Source organism: Vombatus ursinus, unplaced genomic scaffold (assembly GCF_900497805.2).
Source record: "Vombatus ursinus unplaced genomic scaffold, bare-nosed wombat genome assembly UNPS02007612.1, whole genome shotgun sequence".
In the NCBI taxonomy this organism is placed as follows: Eukaryota; Metazoa; Chordata; class Mammalia; order Diprotodontia; family Vombatidae; genus Vombatus; species Vombatus ursinus.
In genome coordinates, this window is record NW_020947390.1 from 5,034,946 (window position 1) to 5,050,863 (window position 15,918).

Here is a 15,918-nt window from a genome sequence, read left to right on the forward strand (position 1 = left end):
CTGAGAGGTAGGCTTATTTTCATTTTACAGATGAGGAAACTGAGACAGAGGCTAAGTGACTTGCCCAGGGTCACATATGCAGTAAGTGTCTGAGGTAGCATTTGAACTCAGGTCTATCTGACCCCAGGCCCAGTGCTGTGTCCATTGCACCACCTAGCTGCCTCATAAGCACATACATGTATATATGTAAATGTATACGTATACACACATATACATATAAATACCATCATGTATTATGTGTACCTTTTTCTTTGGTACACAATTGTGGCTTCATTGCTGTAGGGGACACCTGGTGTGGAAAATCTCAGCACCAATGTGTTGGTGGCTGGCACGTCTCTGAACCTTATACTCCTTGAGACTCGAAAGGTGTCTCAGGCACTGAGAGTTTAAATGATTTGCTCATGATTATACAACTAATAGGAACTTGAACTCTGGGCTTCCTGACTTAAACTAGTCTACAATCAATCTCTCTCTTTCTCTCTCTCTCTCTCTCTCTCTCTCTCTCACACACACACACACACACACACACACCCCCACACATTGTATATACATATGTAAGTAAGGAGATTTTGTTACTCCTTTTTAGATAATAGGACCCAGGCCAGAATAGATAATAATTTCTCCTGATCATGTTTGTAAACTGTTTCCACTGTGACTGCACAATAGAGATATAGGGGTGACATAATAGTTACTATGCCTGCGCTGTACTCAGTCATAATGATATTGCTAAAGTTAACCTGTGAGCTTAATGTTGGCAAATTGCCTTCTTTGTGTGCTTCTCTATAAATCAAGAGAGCACTGGTCAGTGAGGGTGGTTTTGGGGAATGCATGAGGAGATGCATGTGTGTGTCTGCCTCAACCAACCCCCATTGAGGCTTGGGGGATTTAGGGGAATGCACAAGCTGGAATGCTGTGCCTGTCTCAACTGACCCCATTAAGATGTAGAGGTTATTGCCCACCCCTCCCCCCTTGCCCGCCCCTGTGAGAAGGGTGATTAGGGAATGCTATAGGAGTTGGTGCTCCCATTATCAGCAACCCTTTAAGAAGACTAGACTAGAATAAAGTAAGCTTATTTAACCCCTCCAAAGCTGTCTTTCTGTCCTTCTGCCTGCCCAGATCAAGAGTGAATCTGTTAGAGGCTGGAGTCCCCAAAACTCCAGTACCTCCTATATTGTTACTTGTTTTACAATATATATGTCTGTATGTGTGGACACGTATATATTTATGTGTATATGTGTATATACGTATATATTTATGTATATATACACATATGTATACAAACATACTTTCATCATACACACTTCCCTCTATTAAATAATATAAAGTGCAAAGTTGGTAACATTGAAAGAGGAAAAAGTTAGGAGGTTAGGAATATAGTTGTTTGAGAGCCTTAAAACTCATGTTGAAGAATTTAAATTTGTCCTTAATTAAGGTAAGAACAAATCACTCTAGGTTTTTGGGCAGAGGAATAGCATGATTGAGATGGCATTTATGGTTGACGGTTCCTATAATATTGTGTGAAATTGAGTGGAGAGAGGAAAGACTGGAGAATAATAAGTCCCACTGTAGGATTTTTACAACAATTCTGTTCAGGACCAGAATAAGAGTAGTGACTCTTGAAACAGATAGACAGACATATGTGCTTTATTGGCAATATAATCAGAGAAGAGGTTCGGTTAAACCAAATTTTTATGACATTCTAAGGAAATTTGAAATACTTCAAACCTAATGTCCCAAAAAATTGATACCAATTCGGGCACTTGAATCCTTTAGAGATGTAGCCTAGTAAATAAGTTTTGTAAAACTTGACAGTGATTCTTTGTGGGCATAGGTCTGATATTACTGCTAAATTTCATAGTACTCTTATTATATATTCAAAAGAATAAATTATTTTTTCAGGTACGAGCCAAATTTACGGTTGATGATTATAGCCATTACTTGTTTACTCCTTGCATTCTTACCCAGTGGGTTCTTGGATTATTCAGATATGATTTAGCAGGAGGTAAGTTTTTCTTTCCTGCTATGAAATCATACTTTTTTCTGTAGGTATCAAAGTATTTCATATTTTGTTTTCACAAATACATATTAAATAAGGCTTTCAAGCTTATGTTTACTTGTATTTTGTTTGTCAAGGTATTTTCTGTGACTATTAAGAACATGATTGAAAACTATGAAGTTATTATTTTGCATATGTACCCTATAGCTAAGGTTTGATTGTATTTTTTGCATAATGAATAACTTTTAATTGCTATTTATTTTAAGCACATTTAAATGATGACTTATAATACGGTAAAAAAAAAATTGTGCCAAATATTTTCCATTTTTCCAGTTTTCCATTTCTTTGAGCACATGTGGGTTTTGGGGAGGCATTCAGGAATATAATGAAAAATAGTTGTAGTGAAAATTGAAGGTAAAGAATATAGGAAATATTATTTGCTACTATCTTCATAGAATAGTTCGTAGTGTTTTTGGTGACCTTAAAAAGGTCATATTTTTCTGTTTTCCTGCCTTTAGTCCTGTTCTATACATAAGTAATCCTTGAAAGGTAGCTGACCCTATGGAAATGATTAAGTGAATAATAATGTTACAGCTAACATATGATAAGTGAATGTGCGCACCCTTACTTTCATAGAAAATGGAAAATAATGACTTTTTTCCCTTTTATTGTATCTCTCTGATGCTACATTTCTGGTATGTAGACTTTATTTCTCTGATTATTTCTAACATTATTTTGAGATTCAAAGTATTTGTTAAAATGCAGCTGAAAAACTCTTTTGCACTTTTTAGTATCATCAAATCATCCACTAGATTATGTTCTGGAAATTGTGGCATATGAAGGTCGTCGTTTGTTTCGTGACAAAATTGTTGGTGCAAAGGAACTCCATTTATTCGATGGTATTTTAACATCTGTCTTCCAAGGAGATTGGGGTTCAGATATATTGGATAATATGGCAGGTGTGTATGCTAAAAATACATACTGTAACATATAGTTACTACCAAAAATTTATCAATGAAGTTTGAGAGAGATCTTAATATTTTTTCCTTTTTCTGGTTGAATCAGCTCATATTTCTATTAAATTTCCTTCATTTTCTAAATATGGTAAAACTTCATATAATTTTAATACTCAGAATTAAGATTGGTCAACACTCAGTAAACAAGAAAGTCATTCTTGCCTATAATTGTGCAAAAAAAAAAAATAGCAAAAGTTATCTTTAAGGGGGCAGCTAGGTGGTGCAGTTAATAGAGCACTGGCCCTGGATTCAGTAGGACCTGAGTTCAAATCTGGTCTCAGACACATAACATTCACTAGCTGTGTGATTCTGGGCAAATCACTTAACCCCAATTGCCTCACAACAAAACAAAACAAAACAAAAACAAAAAAATGTTATCTTTAGTAGCAATGTCCTAAAAATCCAAAGGATGGAATTATTTTACCGTGAAATTACTCTCACACAGTTGGCACTCGGTAAATGTTTGTTGATTTCATTTGCATTGAAACATAAGATCCTCTTATCTTTTTTCTCTGCAAGAAGTAAGTTTGTTAATTTGACATTAAGTGAAAGATAAAATTCCGTGATTATTTCTAATTGTAATATCTGGATAGTATTTTTCTTCTATAACATTAAATCAGAAATATTGTTACCTGTTCTAATCTTGGCTTTATGCCAATCTCTGGACTTCAGCTAAACAAGATGAAAAACCCCCCAAAACAAAAACCTAACTTAGGCTTGATAACTAACAGGGCTGTATGGTAGGGTTTGTCCAGGTTTAATCCAAGATTTGGAGTTGAGGGGGTGAAGTCTAGCTAGGCTTTGGGACTTTCTTTACCAGTGGATTTGGAATAATCCGGTTGGAACTTGTGATTGAGAAAGTTAGAACTCTGAAAGACTTGTATTGTGTTAGCACTAGTTTGGAGCTTAATGACAGTTTAAATGTTACTAGCTCCTTCTACCTTAGTAATGAAAGACTTTTTGGATCTTAAATGACTGGTATTTTTAATTCTAAGTTCAGAATTAAGGTTCTGTTTTGCTTAGGGCAGTGGGGTCTCTTTAAGTATGCAATTAGAATCTGAAGTAATCAGTACTGCAAGATGAGTGTTGTATACTCTGGATAAGTAAACACCCTAATATTTGGTATGTTTTGAGGTCCCCTGAAGGGATCCATGATTATAATGTTTATCTCTTTGTTTTTTTTAATATAGAGAATTCCTTATTTTTTTTTGTTACTAGTTCATAAACAATATATATATATTGAATGTGACTTTTGTTTTCCTTCCAATAACATGGTTCACTATTGAGGCAAATCAAACTTTATGTTTTCTCCAAATTCTATTGCTATGGCTTCCGTTTGTTTTTTTTAATGGTACTTTACTGAACCCCAGTGTTTTCTTACCTTTCTTGTGAGTAGGTTATAATTAATTGGAAACTTTGAATTTATCTTAGCTTGCTTGACATTAGTTTCCTACTTATGGCGTGGAAATTAAATTCAAGATTGTGTGTCCTCTGAAAATGGTTTCTGATATGGTATGAAATTACCTTTAATTTGATGGCCATTAATAGTTATTACAAACAGTGTCTTTCAAAATGATTTCAGAAATACTTTTCTTTAGTTTTAAGGATTCATATAGCCAGAGCTGGAGTATAGAACTTAAGGACTTATCAGAGGATATGTCTTTTGATATGTCTTTTCTTCTTACCTGTATCTTAATGTTGAGCATTTTATTATACACAGTCTTTTAAAGTACCATTGATTTGTATTATTTAGAAAATTTAAATCAAATCTATTGCTTGAATTTTACTCTTAACATTTTTGGGATTAGTTTAGAATACTTATTAACTTGTTTTTTAAATAGTGTAGCAACTGGGTGGTGCAGTGGATAGAATACTGGGCCTAAAATCAGGAAGACTCATTTTTCTAAGCTCAAATCTGGCATCATACACTTACTACCTGTGTGACCCTGGGCAAATCACTTAACCTTGTTTGCCTCAGTTTCCTGTCTGTAAAATAAGCTTGAGAAGGAAATGGCAAACCACTCCAGTATCTTTGCCAAGAAAACCCCAAATGGAGTTATGAAGAGTTGGACATGACTGAAATCTACTGAAATGGCTTGGATCGTGATTATGTTATTAGTAATACATAATGAAGAGAAAATATGACACCACTGAGATCACAATAGCCAGTGATTTTAGATGTGTTTTCATATTGCTTTGGACATCTATATTTCTATAGATAGCTTTTATGTAACCTGGGGAGCACAACATGATGCAGGAGCGAGGACAGCACCAGGACAGCCATTACCTCGCCATGGAAAACCACTTGGAAAATTGAATTCTACAGATCTCAGAGATGTTATTAAAAAGGTATGGCAAGAATAGTTAATTTGATTTGTAATTTGGTCATCATCAGCAGCATTTAAAAATAATTATTGAGCACCCATTCAGTTATATGAAGTGCTTAAGGATAAAAGTACAAATAAACACAACCCATAACTTCACAGTTTATACTGTGGAGAAGGAGAAACCAAGTAGATTCAAGTAGAGTGAAAAAAAAAAGTATTTAGTTGTATAGCTATAAAAATATCATTTCATTGAAGATGAATGTTGAATGAGATGTGGGAATACTTCCTGCAGTTCTTTTTTCCCTTTTTAATTTAGTTTTAAAGGAGAAGGTGAGTGATGGTAAAACAAATGGCAAACCTTTTATATCAGTAGGGGTCAGCTTAAAAAAAAAACTGGAATCTATGTTGGTAAGAACTATGAAAACTGATTAGAACTGAAATTACAAGCTCTGTGGGTGATAGAATAATTCAATAAGGCTAACCCTCTTCTGTATCTTTTGATTTGTTTTTTTTCTCTCCATGTTCTTCATTCTTTGTACCCTTAACCTAGGGCAAGTATATGATTTAGGGAAACAACAGAGTACAGTGGGAAAAGCATTGGCTTTGGGGTCATAGATCCTGGGTTCCATTCCCAATTCTGACATTTGTGACCTTGGGCAAGTTACATACCCTTCCTTTGTCGTGGTTTGCATATTTATAAAATGTGGGGGTTGGAAAAATAGTCTGCAGTCTCTTACAGTGCCAACCATGAACCTATGATTTCCCATTCAACTTCAGTCTGGTTCTAAGAACCCTGCTATCCTGCTCAAGAGATTTAATAGGATATTGGAATTTTGGAAACATTGGCATAGACAGTGCACATAGAATTTTCAAGCCATTTAGGTGGTTTTTTAGGACATGTGTTATTTCACTAATTATGCATGTGCATAATTTAGATTTCTAAAAATTGATGGTAATTTGAGAGGATTTAATGCTACCTATTCTTCAAGATTCAGCCCAAATGCCACATCTTTGAGGAAGGCTATCCTGATTTAACTACATTGATCTCTCTTTCTCCTCAGTATTTTCATAGTACTTCATGTATGCTTCTTTCATATACTCACATTATAGTTTATATTGTGGTTACTCAGGTAAATGTCTTTTGTCCCAGTATCCTATATTAAGACTATGAATGCCTTGAGGGTAGGGAATATATCCTTAGACCTTGGTGCCTCCATCAATTCCTAGCACAGCACATAACTGGTATGAAATGTGTTGTTTTTTGGGGGGGTTATTTTTAACTGAATAACTTCTGTTACTTGGTACTGTTTTTAGTAGTTGTTCAGATAGTGCTCCATATCGCTAGATGTTGAAGGAGGCATCCGGAATTTTATTCTAGGGCACATTTCTGTGTTAAGCATATGAAACAGTAGTACCTGACAAAAAATAGGCTTGGGAGATGACAAAGTATCACTATTTCTGCTGGTTGCAAAAAATTAGAAATTGGTTTGTACTTGGACATAATTACATAAATATTCTCTTATGATTCTTCAAAGGGCATTATTCATTATGGACGAGATAACCAGGATTTAGACATTCTACTTTTCCAAGAAGTCCTGGAGTATATGTCTAGGATAGACAGGGTGCTGAGTTTCCCTGGAGGATCACTTCTCTTAGCTGGGCGCAGTGGTGTGGGACGTCGGACAATCACTTCATTAGTCAGTCACATGCATGGAGCTGTGCTGATTTCTCCCAAAATTTCTCGAGGGTATGAGCTGAAGCAATTTAAGAATGATCTCAAACATGTGAGTAACTTCTTATCTGTTGCTCTTTTATTTTATTTTTAATGCTAAAATGGATTTATATGATTTAACCTCTTAGAATATGTGGAAATGCTTTTTAGAGAACCTTTAAAAGTCTCTTACAAAGATAATTTTTATTTTAATTTTTACATTTCATTTTCTTATAAGTTTTAAATTATGATGTTTGAAACATGAAAAATACCCCATCTTTCCTTTGCTTTGTAAAATTGAAATGCAGAGAAATGATGAGCTATCAAGTAGGCATATGAAATAAATAAGAGGGTGGATATGTTAGTACAGTTTGGAACGGTGAGCAGAGCTAAAACTATAGGCACTGCTTTAATATCTGAAGCATAATATGACTTGTTTTCCACATTCATGAAATTTAGCCATAGACTGATTTGTTATAGAGTTAGTGCTGTCAGTATCTGGTTTTTAATTTTGTTAAATTAAAAAAAATAAAAATAACATAAATATGTGAATCCATCTGCTTATAATTATTAAGTATAATATCAGTTGATGGGGAACTTGACATAATGGACGGAGAGCTGGCTTCTGAGTTAGGAGGATCGGGATTCTAATCCTACCTCTGACATACTGACTGGGTGACCCAGACTGGTCATTTAACCTCTCTGTGTCCAGGGTAACTCCCTAAGAATATATGTTTGTGGTGCAACTGAGGATTGTCATTGGTAGGAGTATTCTTACTGGAAGCTTTCTATGCTTATGAAATCACAGATCTAAACTGAAAAAAATCAAATTTTGAAGTATGTTTCAGTATGTTTGACTTTTAAGAATTTTAAATTCCTGTATGTCTGTTATTTAAAACCCAGAATATACCACCAGCTCCTAGTATAGTGCCTGACAGATACTGAGTGCTTAGTCAAGATTGATTGATGGATTGATTGATTACTAAAATGTATCTCTTTATTGGCAGGTACTGCATCTTGCAGGCATTGAAGCTCAGCAAGTAGTTTTACTTCTTGAGGACTACCAGTTTGTCCATCCTACATTCTTAGAGATGATCAACAGTCTTTTATCTTCAGGTGGGTAGGAGATGTTTATTGTTCAAGAATGCATAATTCACAAGTGAAAATATATTGTGTGAAGTGTTCTGGATGTAATTCTTTTTTATTCTTTTCTTTCTTTTTTCCCCCTCGTCCTCTAGATGTAATTCTTAAATGCCTTTGAGTATAATTCTTCATTAAGTCAGTGTCGTTAAATATATTTGAGACATAAAATTTGGGGAAATATATTTAAGAAAAATATCAATTTGTACATTAAAGATATTTCTACATTTTGAGAAATGTCAGGACCAAGAAGAATAAAATCATATTGGTGATTTTCAACAACTTTTATTAATTACTGAACTTTATCTTTTAGGAAACATTTCACTGGATCTGTACCTTCTATGTACAAAGCATTATACCGAGTGCTGTGGAAAGCACACAGACAAGAAGCATTTTTACTCATGAAATAACAAACAATATAGATTGCAAGTGCCTTTATGTGTTGTAGATGTTTAATACATGTTAAATTAAATAATGAAGACAGCATGGTGTGGGGGAAAGAGAGCAAGGTTTTGAGTTTAACCTCTGCCATTAATAGTTTGCATGGCCTTGGAACAAACTACTTGATCTCTCTGGACCTCAGTTTCCTCATCTTTAGAAGTTCCCTTCCAGCTCTGATGTGCTATGATATTTAAGGGAATCACAGAAATTTGTTTTTCTGTTTTTGAGATTTGTTGTGGCCTTCTTAGAAATGGAAGAAAAGCCTCTCTTTTCTGCAGAAAGATTTAGAGAATATAGTGATATAAGCTTTAAGCCACAGTGTAAGCATATTAAACTCTTTATTATGATAAAAAAAAAGAAATGCAGCGTGGCATAGTGTGGTCTAACGATGCCAGCCTCAGGATCAGGAAGACCTAGGTTCTTGACCTTCCTTTGACCTGTCCTAGAGGTGTGGCCCTCAGAAGATAACCTAACTTCCCAATGTTCCTAGGGACTTCTCTTAGAACTGAAAAGCTTAGAACTGAAAAGAGCCACCAGTCTATAGTGATATGGGTAGTTTAACTTTACCAGTCAATTCAGGTCTGTCCAAAAATTTTCAACATATAATTTGCATTTACCATAATAGAACCTCAGCTATATAGAATTTAGACCTCAGAACCCAAATCTTCCAGATTATCTCTGACTGGAAAATAACCATTCTCGCTCCTCATCACAGAAGACCTTTCTGGCCCATAGAAGCAGCCTCTGAATATCCAACAACAAATATATACCTAGAGTACAATTATTGTAGGTATAGTCTGTAGATGGCACAACTTTTTATAAGAAGGCTGAGATATTTTGAAGAAGAAATGGTATATGGAAGAGATAAGAAGGAAAAGAGAGTTGAGAGGAGTTATTTGAAGTGATAAAGAGTGATATCACTAACAGGGGTGCTGCTCTGACTGAGGGAGAAGAGATCACCAACACAAAGATGGGAAACAAACTCATCCCTGCTGTAGCTATTGGAGTAATAGCCTTCTCTATAGTGTGTGTGTGTGCATGTGTGCAGATAGGTACCTGTGCTACACCTTTCCAGTCTGTAATCAGTACTCCAAATAGTAGAATTCAGAGCTCTTGGGCAGTATTCACTCTAGTTATCACAACATATTTCCCAAACATATTTGCAATAATGAAACTGAATTACTATGAGAAGATCAGATTATACTCAATGTACTCCACTTATGAAGGTAGGAGATTACAAAGGATGTATTAGAAAAAAATTAAATAATGGCTGGTATTTATAGAGAGCTTTAAAATTTGCAAAGGGGTTTACAGATATGGCAAACTACTTCTGTGAAAGAAGAAATGATGAAGAGAATGGTTTTGGAGAAACCTGGGATGATTTGTATGAACTGATACAGAGTTAGGTAAGCTGAACTAGGAGGACAGTTTATATAGGGATAATATATTTTAAAGACACAACTTTGAAAGATTTAGGAATTTTGATCAATTAAGTAGCCAACTGCTATTGCAGAAGATACATGAGGAAACATGCCTTCTACCTCTTGATAGAGAAGTGATACTTCATTTAAAATAGTAATACTAGTCCCAGATTGAGTTCGTTTTTATTCAAGTCAAGTCAGTTTTTATTAACATATCCTAAATTGATTAAAGATTCCAAAAATTTGTTCATATCCACTTTTTTTTTTTTTTTTTGGCAATTGGGATTAAATGACTTGCCCGGGGTCACACAGCTGGTAAGTGTCAAGTGTTTGGTCTGAGGTCAGATTTGAACTCAAGTCCTTCTGACTTCAGGGCCAGTGCTGTTTCTACTGCGCCACCTGGCTGCCTCCATATGCATTCTTAATGACCAAAACAAAAACCTAAAAGCATATTTTGAGTAATTAGTGTTGTTTTTAGTACCAAAATGAATGCTAAGTGAATAAATGCTAGCAGTAAGTGCTAGAGGAGTTCTGAGGAAGGAGACACCATTTTGAGATAGATGATAGAAACCAAGGTTTGATTGGTGGAAAGGCATTCTAGGTAATGGAAGCAGTGTAATTAATGGTGCACTAGCAAATGATTCATGTAAGAAAATCACAAGATATAAAGTTTAAAAAATATATTGGGGTCAGCCTATGGAGGGCCTTGAATGCCTTGCTATTTTACCTTGGAGAGAATGGGGAACCATTGAAGGTTTTTGAATTGTTGTTTTAAACTGGATGAAAGCCAATATTTTAGGTAAATTACTCTGGCCTTAAAACTCTACTAAAATACTTCTACTGAAATCTTACTTTGATGCCTCATTGTGGCATGTAAATAATTCTTTTTTGCCCCTTAAAGGCTTTGTGGTTAGAGTACAAAATTTGGTATGATTTGACCATTGGATGATATTAAAGAAAAGGCATCTCCTTTACCAATATACCCCAAGGACCATTGGACATTTTCATCTAATGATGCTGAAACCCTATATGTTTTCTCCCCCATTCATATGTGAGCTCCTTGAGAGCAGTTACTATCTTTTATGTTTATATATCCAGCATTTAACACAATGCTCTGTGCCTAGTAAGTGCTTAACAAATGCTTTTTCTTTTTCTTTTTATTTTTTTTTTTTGGTTTTTGGCTTTTTGTTTTTGTTTTTGTTTTTTTTTTGTTTTAGGCAATTGGGGTTAAGTGACTTGCCCAGGGTCACACAGCTAGTAAGCGTCAAGTGTTTGGTCTGAGGCCGGATTTGAACTCAGGTCCTCCTGATTTCAAGGCCGGTGCTCTATCTACTGCACCACCTACCTGTCCCAACAAATGCTTTTTCATTCATTCATTATATTCATTCCCTGCCAATCCAGAAAGACTTGAAATATGAATCATATTTATTTATTATACATCTATTGCCTAGTACCTAAGCAAATTCAGAGGCTCATTGTGAGGAAGTCTGCAGAATATAATTTTTTTCAGGCATGGTAGCCTATGAAGACAATATGCCAAAGAAGAAAGGAGTTGTGATCTACGTACAAAATCACGTCATTCTGAAGTCTTAAATAATCTGGAAATAGTTTCATGATATAATAGAGTGGTGAGAGATTGGAGGCAAAGAAATCATTTAGAAAGCTACTGTAATAATTCAGATGTGAGATGATTAAGATCTGAACCATGGTAATAGTGGTGATGGGAAGGTAGGGTTATCACTAATAACTTTCAGAATTCAGTGTTTAAAAAAAACACTATATGGATTAAATAATACACTTAAGTTTAATTAAAATGCACTGTACCATTCTTTTTGCAGGTGAAGTTCCTGGACTATATTCTCTTGAAGAGTTAGAACCCTTACTGTCTCCTTTAAAAGATCAGGCTTCACAGGATGGCTTTACTGGACCAGTCTTCAATTACTTTACCTACAGTAAGGAAAATGGATTAATAGTTCATTGAATAGTAAAAAATATAAATTATGTAAAATAAGTAAATTTTAGTTAAGCATTATTTTGTTCATTAGCTTTCATAAGTATCAAAAAGTTTATATAAATTTAATTATTTATACATTTTGCTCTCTTTTAGACATTTTACAAATATATAAAATGTCGGGGAATATGCTAGATGGAGTGTAGAGTTAAATAAGAACAAAATAAATATAATGTCCATTGAACCTTGACCTCCCCACTCACTTTCATGTAATAAATAAAATACTTACCTCACTTGAAAATTATTTGAATGCTTAGGTTGTAATGGATTTTTTGGAAAGCTTTGGTTATTGTTGTGTAGTTTATAAAAAGTTCCTAAACAATAATTTCAGTATATCCAAAATGTTTAGATACCTGTTTACCCTAAAATTTTTCTGTCATTTAAATTTTTAAATTTTAAATTCTTTAGAGATCCAGCAGAATTTGCATATAGTCTTGATAATGGATTCTGCCAGCTTAAATTTTACAATAAACTGTGAGAGTAATCCTGCCTTACATAAGAAATGCCAGGTATTGTGGATGGAGAGTTGGTCAGACAACAGTATGAAAAAGGTAAGTTTGCCATTTAATAAAATTGTGAAAAGTAGATGAGTATCTTCCTTGTACAAAATAATATTCTTTAAGGAGAGCAACAGGTTTGATAATGTTGATTTAGTTCTTCTTATAATAATTTAGCCACAACATAGATAACGTATAGATGTTCATATGGATAACAATTTTTTCATCTTCTCTCTTTGAATAACAAGAAGAATGTCTATAAAGACATGTCTTGCTTGTGTATGTATCTTAAGTATTTGTCACAGTACCTGGCAACTAGTAAGTGCTCAATAAGTTCTTTATCTATCTATTTGTGATGGCTACAGATAATGATAAACATGTCATAAAAATATAATAGAAAAATTAGAAGAAACTATGTCAAAATAATCATTTAATCTTTAGATTCTTTTAAAAATCAATCAAACAACAAATAGTAAATGCCTACTGTGTGCCAGGAGGCATAGTAGACACTGGAGATAAATATACAATGAGTAACATAATACGTACTCACAAGGAGCTGACATTCTAAGGGGGAGATGACAAGGAAATGTAACCTTGTATGCAGAATGAATAGAAAGAGAACAAATAGGAATAAATACAACATAGCTAAACACACAGTAGTTTGAGAACAAGGGAACTAGATGCTGGGGGATCAGGAAAAGCTTCAAGGGGCTGCTTGAACTATATTTTGAAGAAATAGGGGGTTTCTCTGAGACAGATGTGAGGAGGGAGTTCATTCCAGTGATGGGGGACAGATAGTACAAAGGCATGAACATGGGAGATGGGGTGTTTTGTGCAAGGAACAGAGAGAAGGACCAGTTTGGCTAGGTTGCAAAGTGAGGGAGGGGGAATATTGTCAAATGAAACTAAAAGATGGGGTGGAGCCAGGTTGTGAAAACTAAAAGGAAGAGTTTACATCTTATTCTAGGAAGCCACTTAGTAGTAGGTGACATATGATCTTATCTGTGCTTAAGAAAAATTATTTTCGCAGCAGCATGTAGGATAAACAGGAGTGTGGATAGACTTTTGAAGTACAGAGATCAATTAGGAAGCCACTGAATAATTGATGAGAGTCAATGAGAGTCTAAAGTAAAGTGTGAGTAGAGAAAAGTGATTGGATGAAAATAATGTTAGGAAGATAGAAATAATGTTAGGAAGATAGGAAGAAGCAAGATCTGGCAATCAATGGGGTATGAGCAGAGAAGAGGGTAGGATAATTTAAGGTTAGGAAGCTGGGAGATTGGAAGTCTTAATTACTAAGTGTGATGATCTTTTCTTAGATCTCATCCTTTATCCACCTAACTACTGCGTTTGGCACTGTTGACCTCTTTTAGTCAAGAAAATGAAATTCCCTATTTGATAGAAATAGGGAAGTTTGAAAGAGAAGTGAGTTTTGGGAACAAGATAAGGAACTTCTGTTTTGGATATCTTGAGTTTGAGATGTCTCTGGGGACAGCATTTTGAAGTGTCTAGTGGGCAGTTTGTAATGGGAGACTGACATTAGGAGAGACTGGGGTTTGATATAGAAAGTGTCCCAGACATCTTTGTCCCAAAGATTTTAAAACTGCAATAGGACTTTTGGAACATCTTTCTATCTGTACATCATTGGCAGAGAAAAGATGACTAAGCCCTTAGGAGCTGATGAGATCATCAGGAGAGAGAGTGTAAGTAGAAGATAGGAGGGCATAGGGCAGAGCCTTAGGAAATACCTATAGTTCAGGGGCATGATGTGAGTGATGAACTTGTACAGGAGACTGAGAATGCCAAACAGGCCAGCTAGACTGGTCTTCCTGCTATTCTGCACACATTTCTTGAGGCATCTGGTATTGTAGTACAGTCTATTTGTTCAAGGAATTCAAATTAGCCCCTGATGCTTAGTAGCTGTGTGACCTTGAGCAAGTCACTTAATCTCTTTTAGCCTCAGTTTCCTCATCTATAAAATGGGAATGATTATAGCACCTACCTCAGAGAGTGTTGTTCTGAGAATTAAATGAGATGTTTGTAAAGCGTTTAGCACAGTGCCTGGCACATATTAAAAAAAACATATAAATGTTGTTGTTGTTATTGTTGTTGTTGCTGTTATTTCCCAAATATGGGTAGATAGGAGGAGAACCAGAATGGGGCAGTGTCATGTACACCCAGAAATCCATGAAAGAGTATGCAGGAGGAAAAAGAGGAGGAGGTCAAAAGTGCTGAATGCAGTATTAGATTGAGAAGGGTGAGAACTGAGAGACCACCAGATTTTGAAATTGAGGATCATTAGTGACTTTGGTGAGAGCAGTTTCAGTCGAGTGATAAAATTGAAAACCAGATTGCCAACGATTAAGGAGTAAAAGGAGAGGAAGCATGAGCAGCAAATCTAAACAGTTTTCAGTTTGGTTGAAAAAGAGAAGAATGATGTAAGGCATTTATCTTGAGAGGTTGGTAGGATCTAGTGAAGGCTTTTTAAGATGTGGGCATATTTGAAAGGAACTAATAAATAGGGAGACATTGAAGATTAGAGGGTTGATGGAGTTGACAATTTGCTAAATAAATGAGAAGGCAGGAAAAGGGCCATCTCGTCAGAAACTGAGGAAAAGGATTAGAGTAGGGGATAATGTTGAAGGGTTTTGAGATAAAGAACACAGAGGAAGGAATAGGGAGCTCAAGTCTAATGGCCTCAGTTTTCTCAGTAAAGTAAGAAGTGTGGTTCTCAGCTGAGACAGAGAAATTAGGAAGAGTTGTGGAAAGCCTGAAGAGAGAAAATCATGTTTAGAAAATCATTTAAAAGTGTGCTATGACAAATTGGGGTCAGTTTCAGAAGTATGATAATGTCTGAATGTTTCACCTTTCAAAAGGAGGAAGGAGTGGTAATTGTTTCCTGTTTAACAATTTTTCCTTAGAGACCCTTATTATCATATAAGATAAATCCTGAAGAATGTTTTCCACAGAATTTAAAGGAACAAGATCTTACATATAATTCCAAAATGTCACACTGAAGCTTTAGTTAACTATTTACACTGATTTTGCTTTGAGAGTGTACCTAGAGATTTATAGTCAGTCAGTAGGAACCACCAGATTATTAAGGAAAGCTTACTACATTGTTTATTTGATTCAAGGACTAGCACAGCTGTGTTTTCAAAACACATTCAATTACTATGAAATAGCATTAATTAAGTTAAATTTCTTTGTTGTTATTTAAGGTGAAATAAGTTGAAGGTATCTGATCAAAGATCATTGAAGTTTGTATAGCTTGTCAAATTATTGATCACCAGAGCAAATCACTATTATTTTTACCTATAATAAATGAGTTTTTTGGTATCTTCTAAGGTAGAATATA

At 35.0% G+C, this 15,918-nt stretch overlaps 1 protein-coding gene across 3 annotated transcripts in view; it reads left to right on the forward strand.

The window, feature by feature from the left end:
• Positions 1–15,918, forward strand: part of DYNC2H1 (dynein cytoplasmic 2 heavy chain 1) — a 363,910-nt gene that overhangs the window by 126,766 nt on the left and 221,226 nt on the right. For all 3 annotated transcript variants that reach the window (XM_027849539.1, XM_027849541.1, XM_027849540.1), the window contains exons 46-52: positions 1,900–2,002; positions 2,788–2,955; positions 5,231–5,361; positions 6,875–7,123; positions 8,058–8,166; positions 11,891–12,004; positions 12,472–12,614. In XM_027849539.1, the coding sequence (XP_027705340.1) occupies positions 1,900–2,002; positions 2,788–2,955; positions 5,231–5,361; positions 6,875–7,123; positions 8,058–8,166; positions 11,891–12,004; positions 12,472–12,614 (1,017 nt within the window). The remainder of the gene's footprint in view (positions 1–1,899; positions 2,003–2,787; positions 2,956–5,230; positions 5,362–6,874; positions 7,124–8,057; positions 8,167–11,890; positions 12,005–12,471; positions 12,615–15,918) is intronic.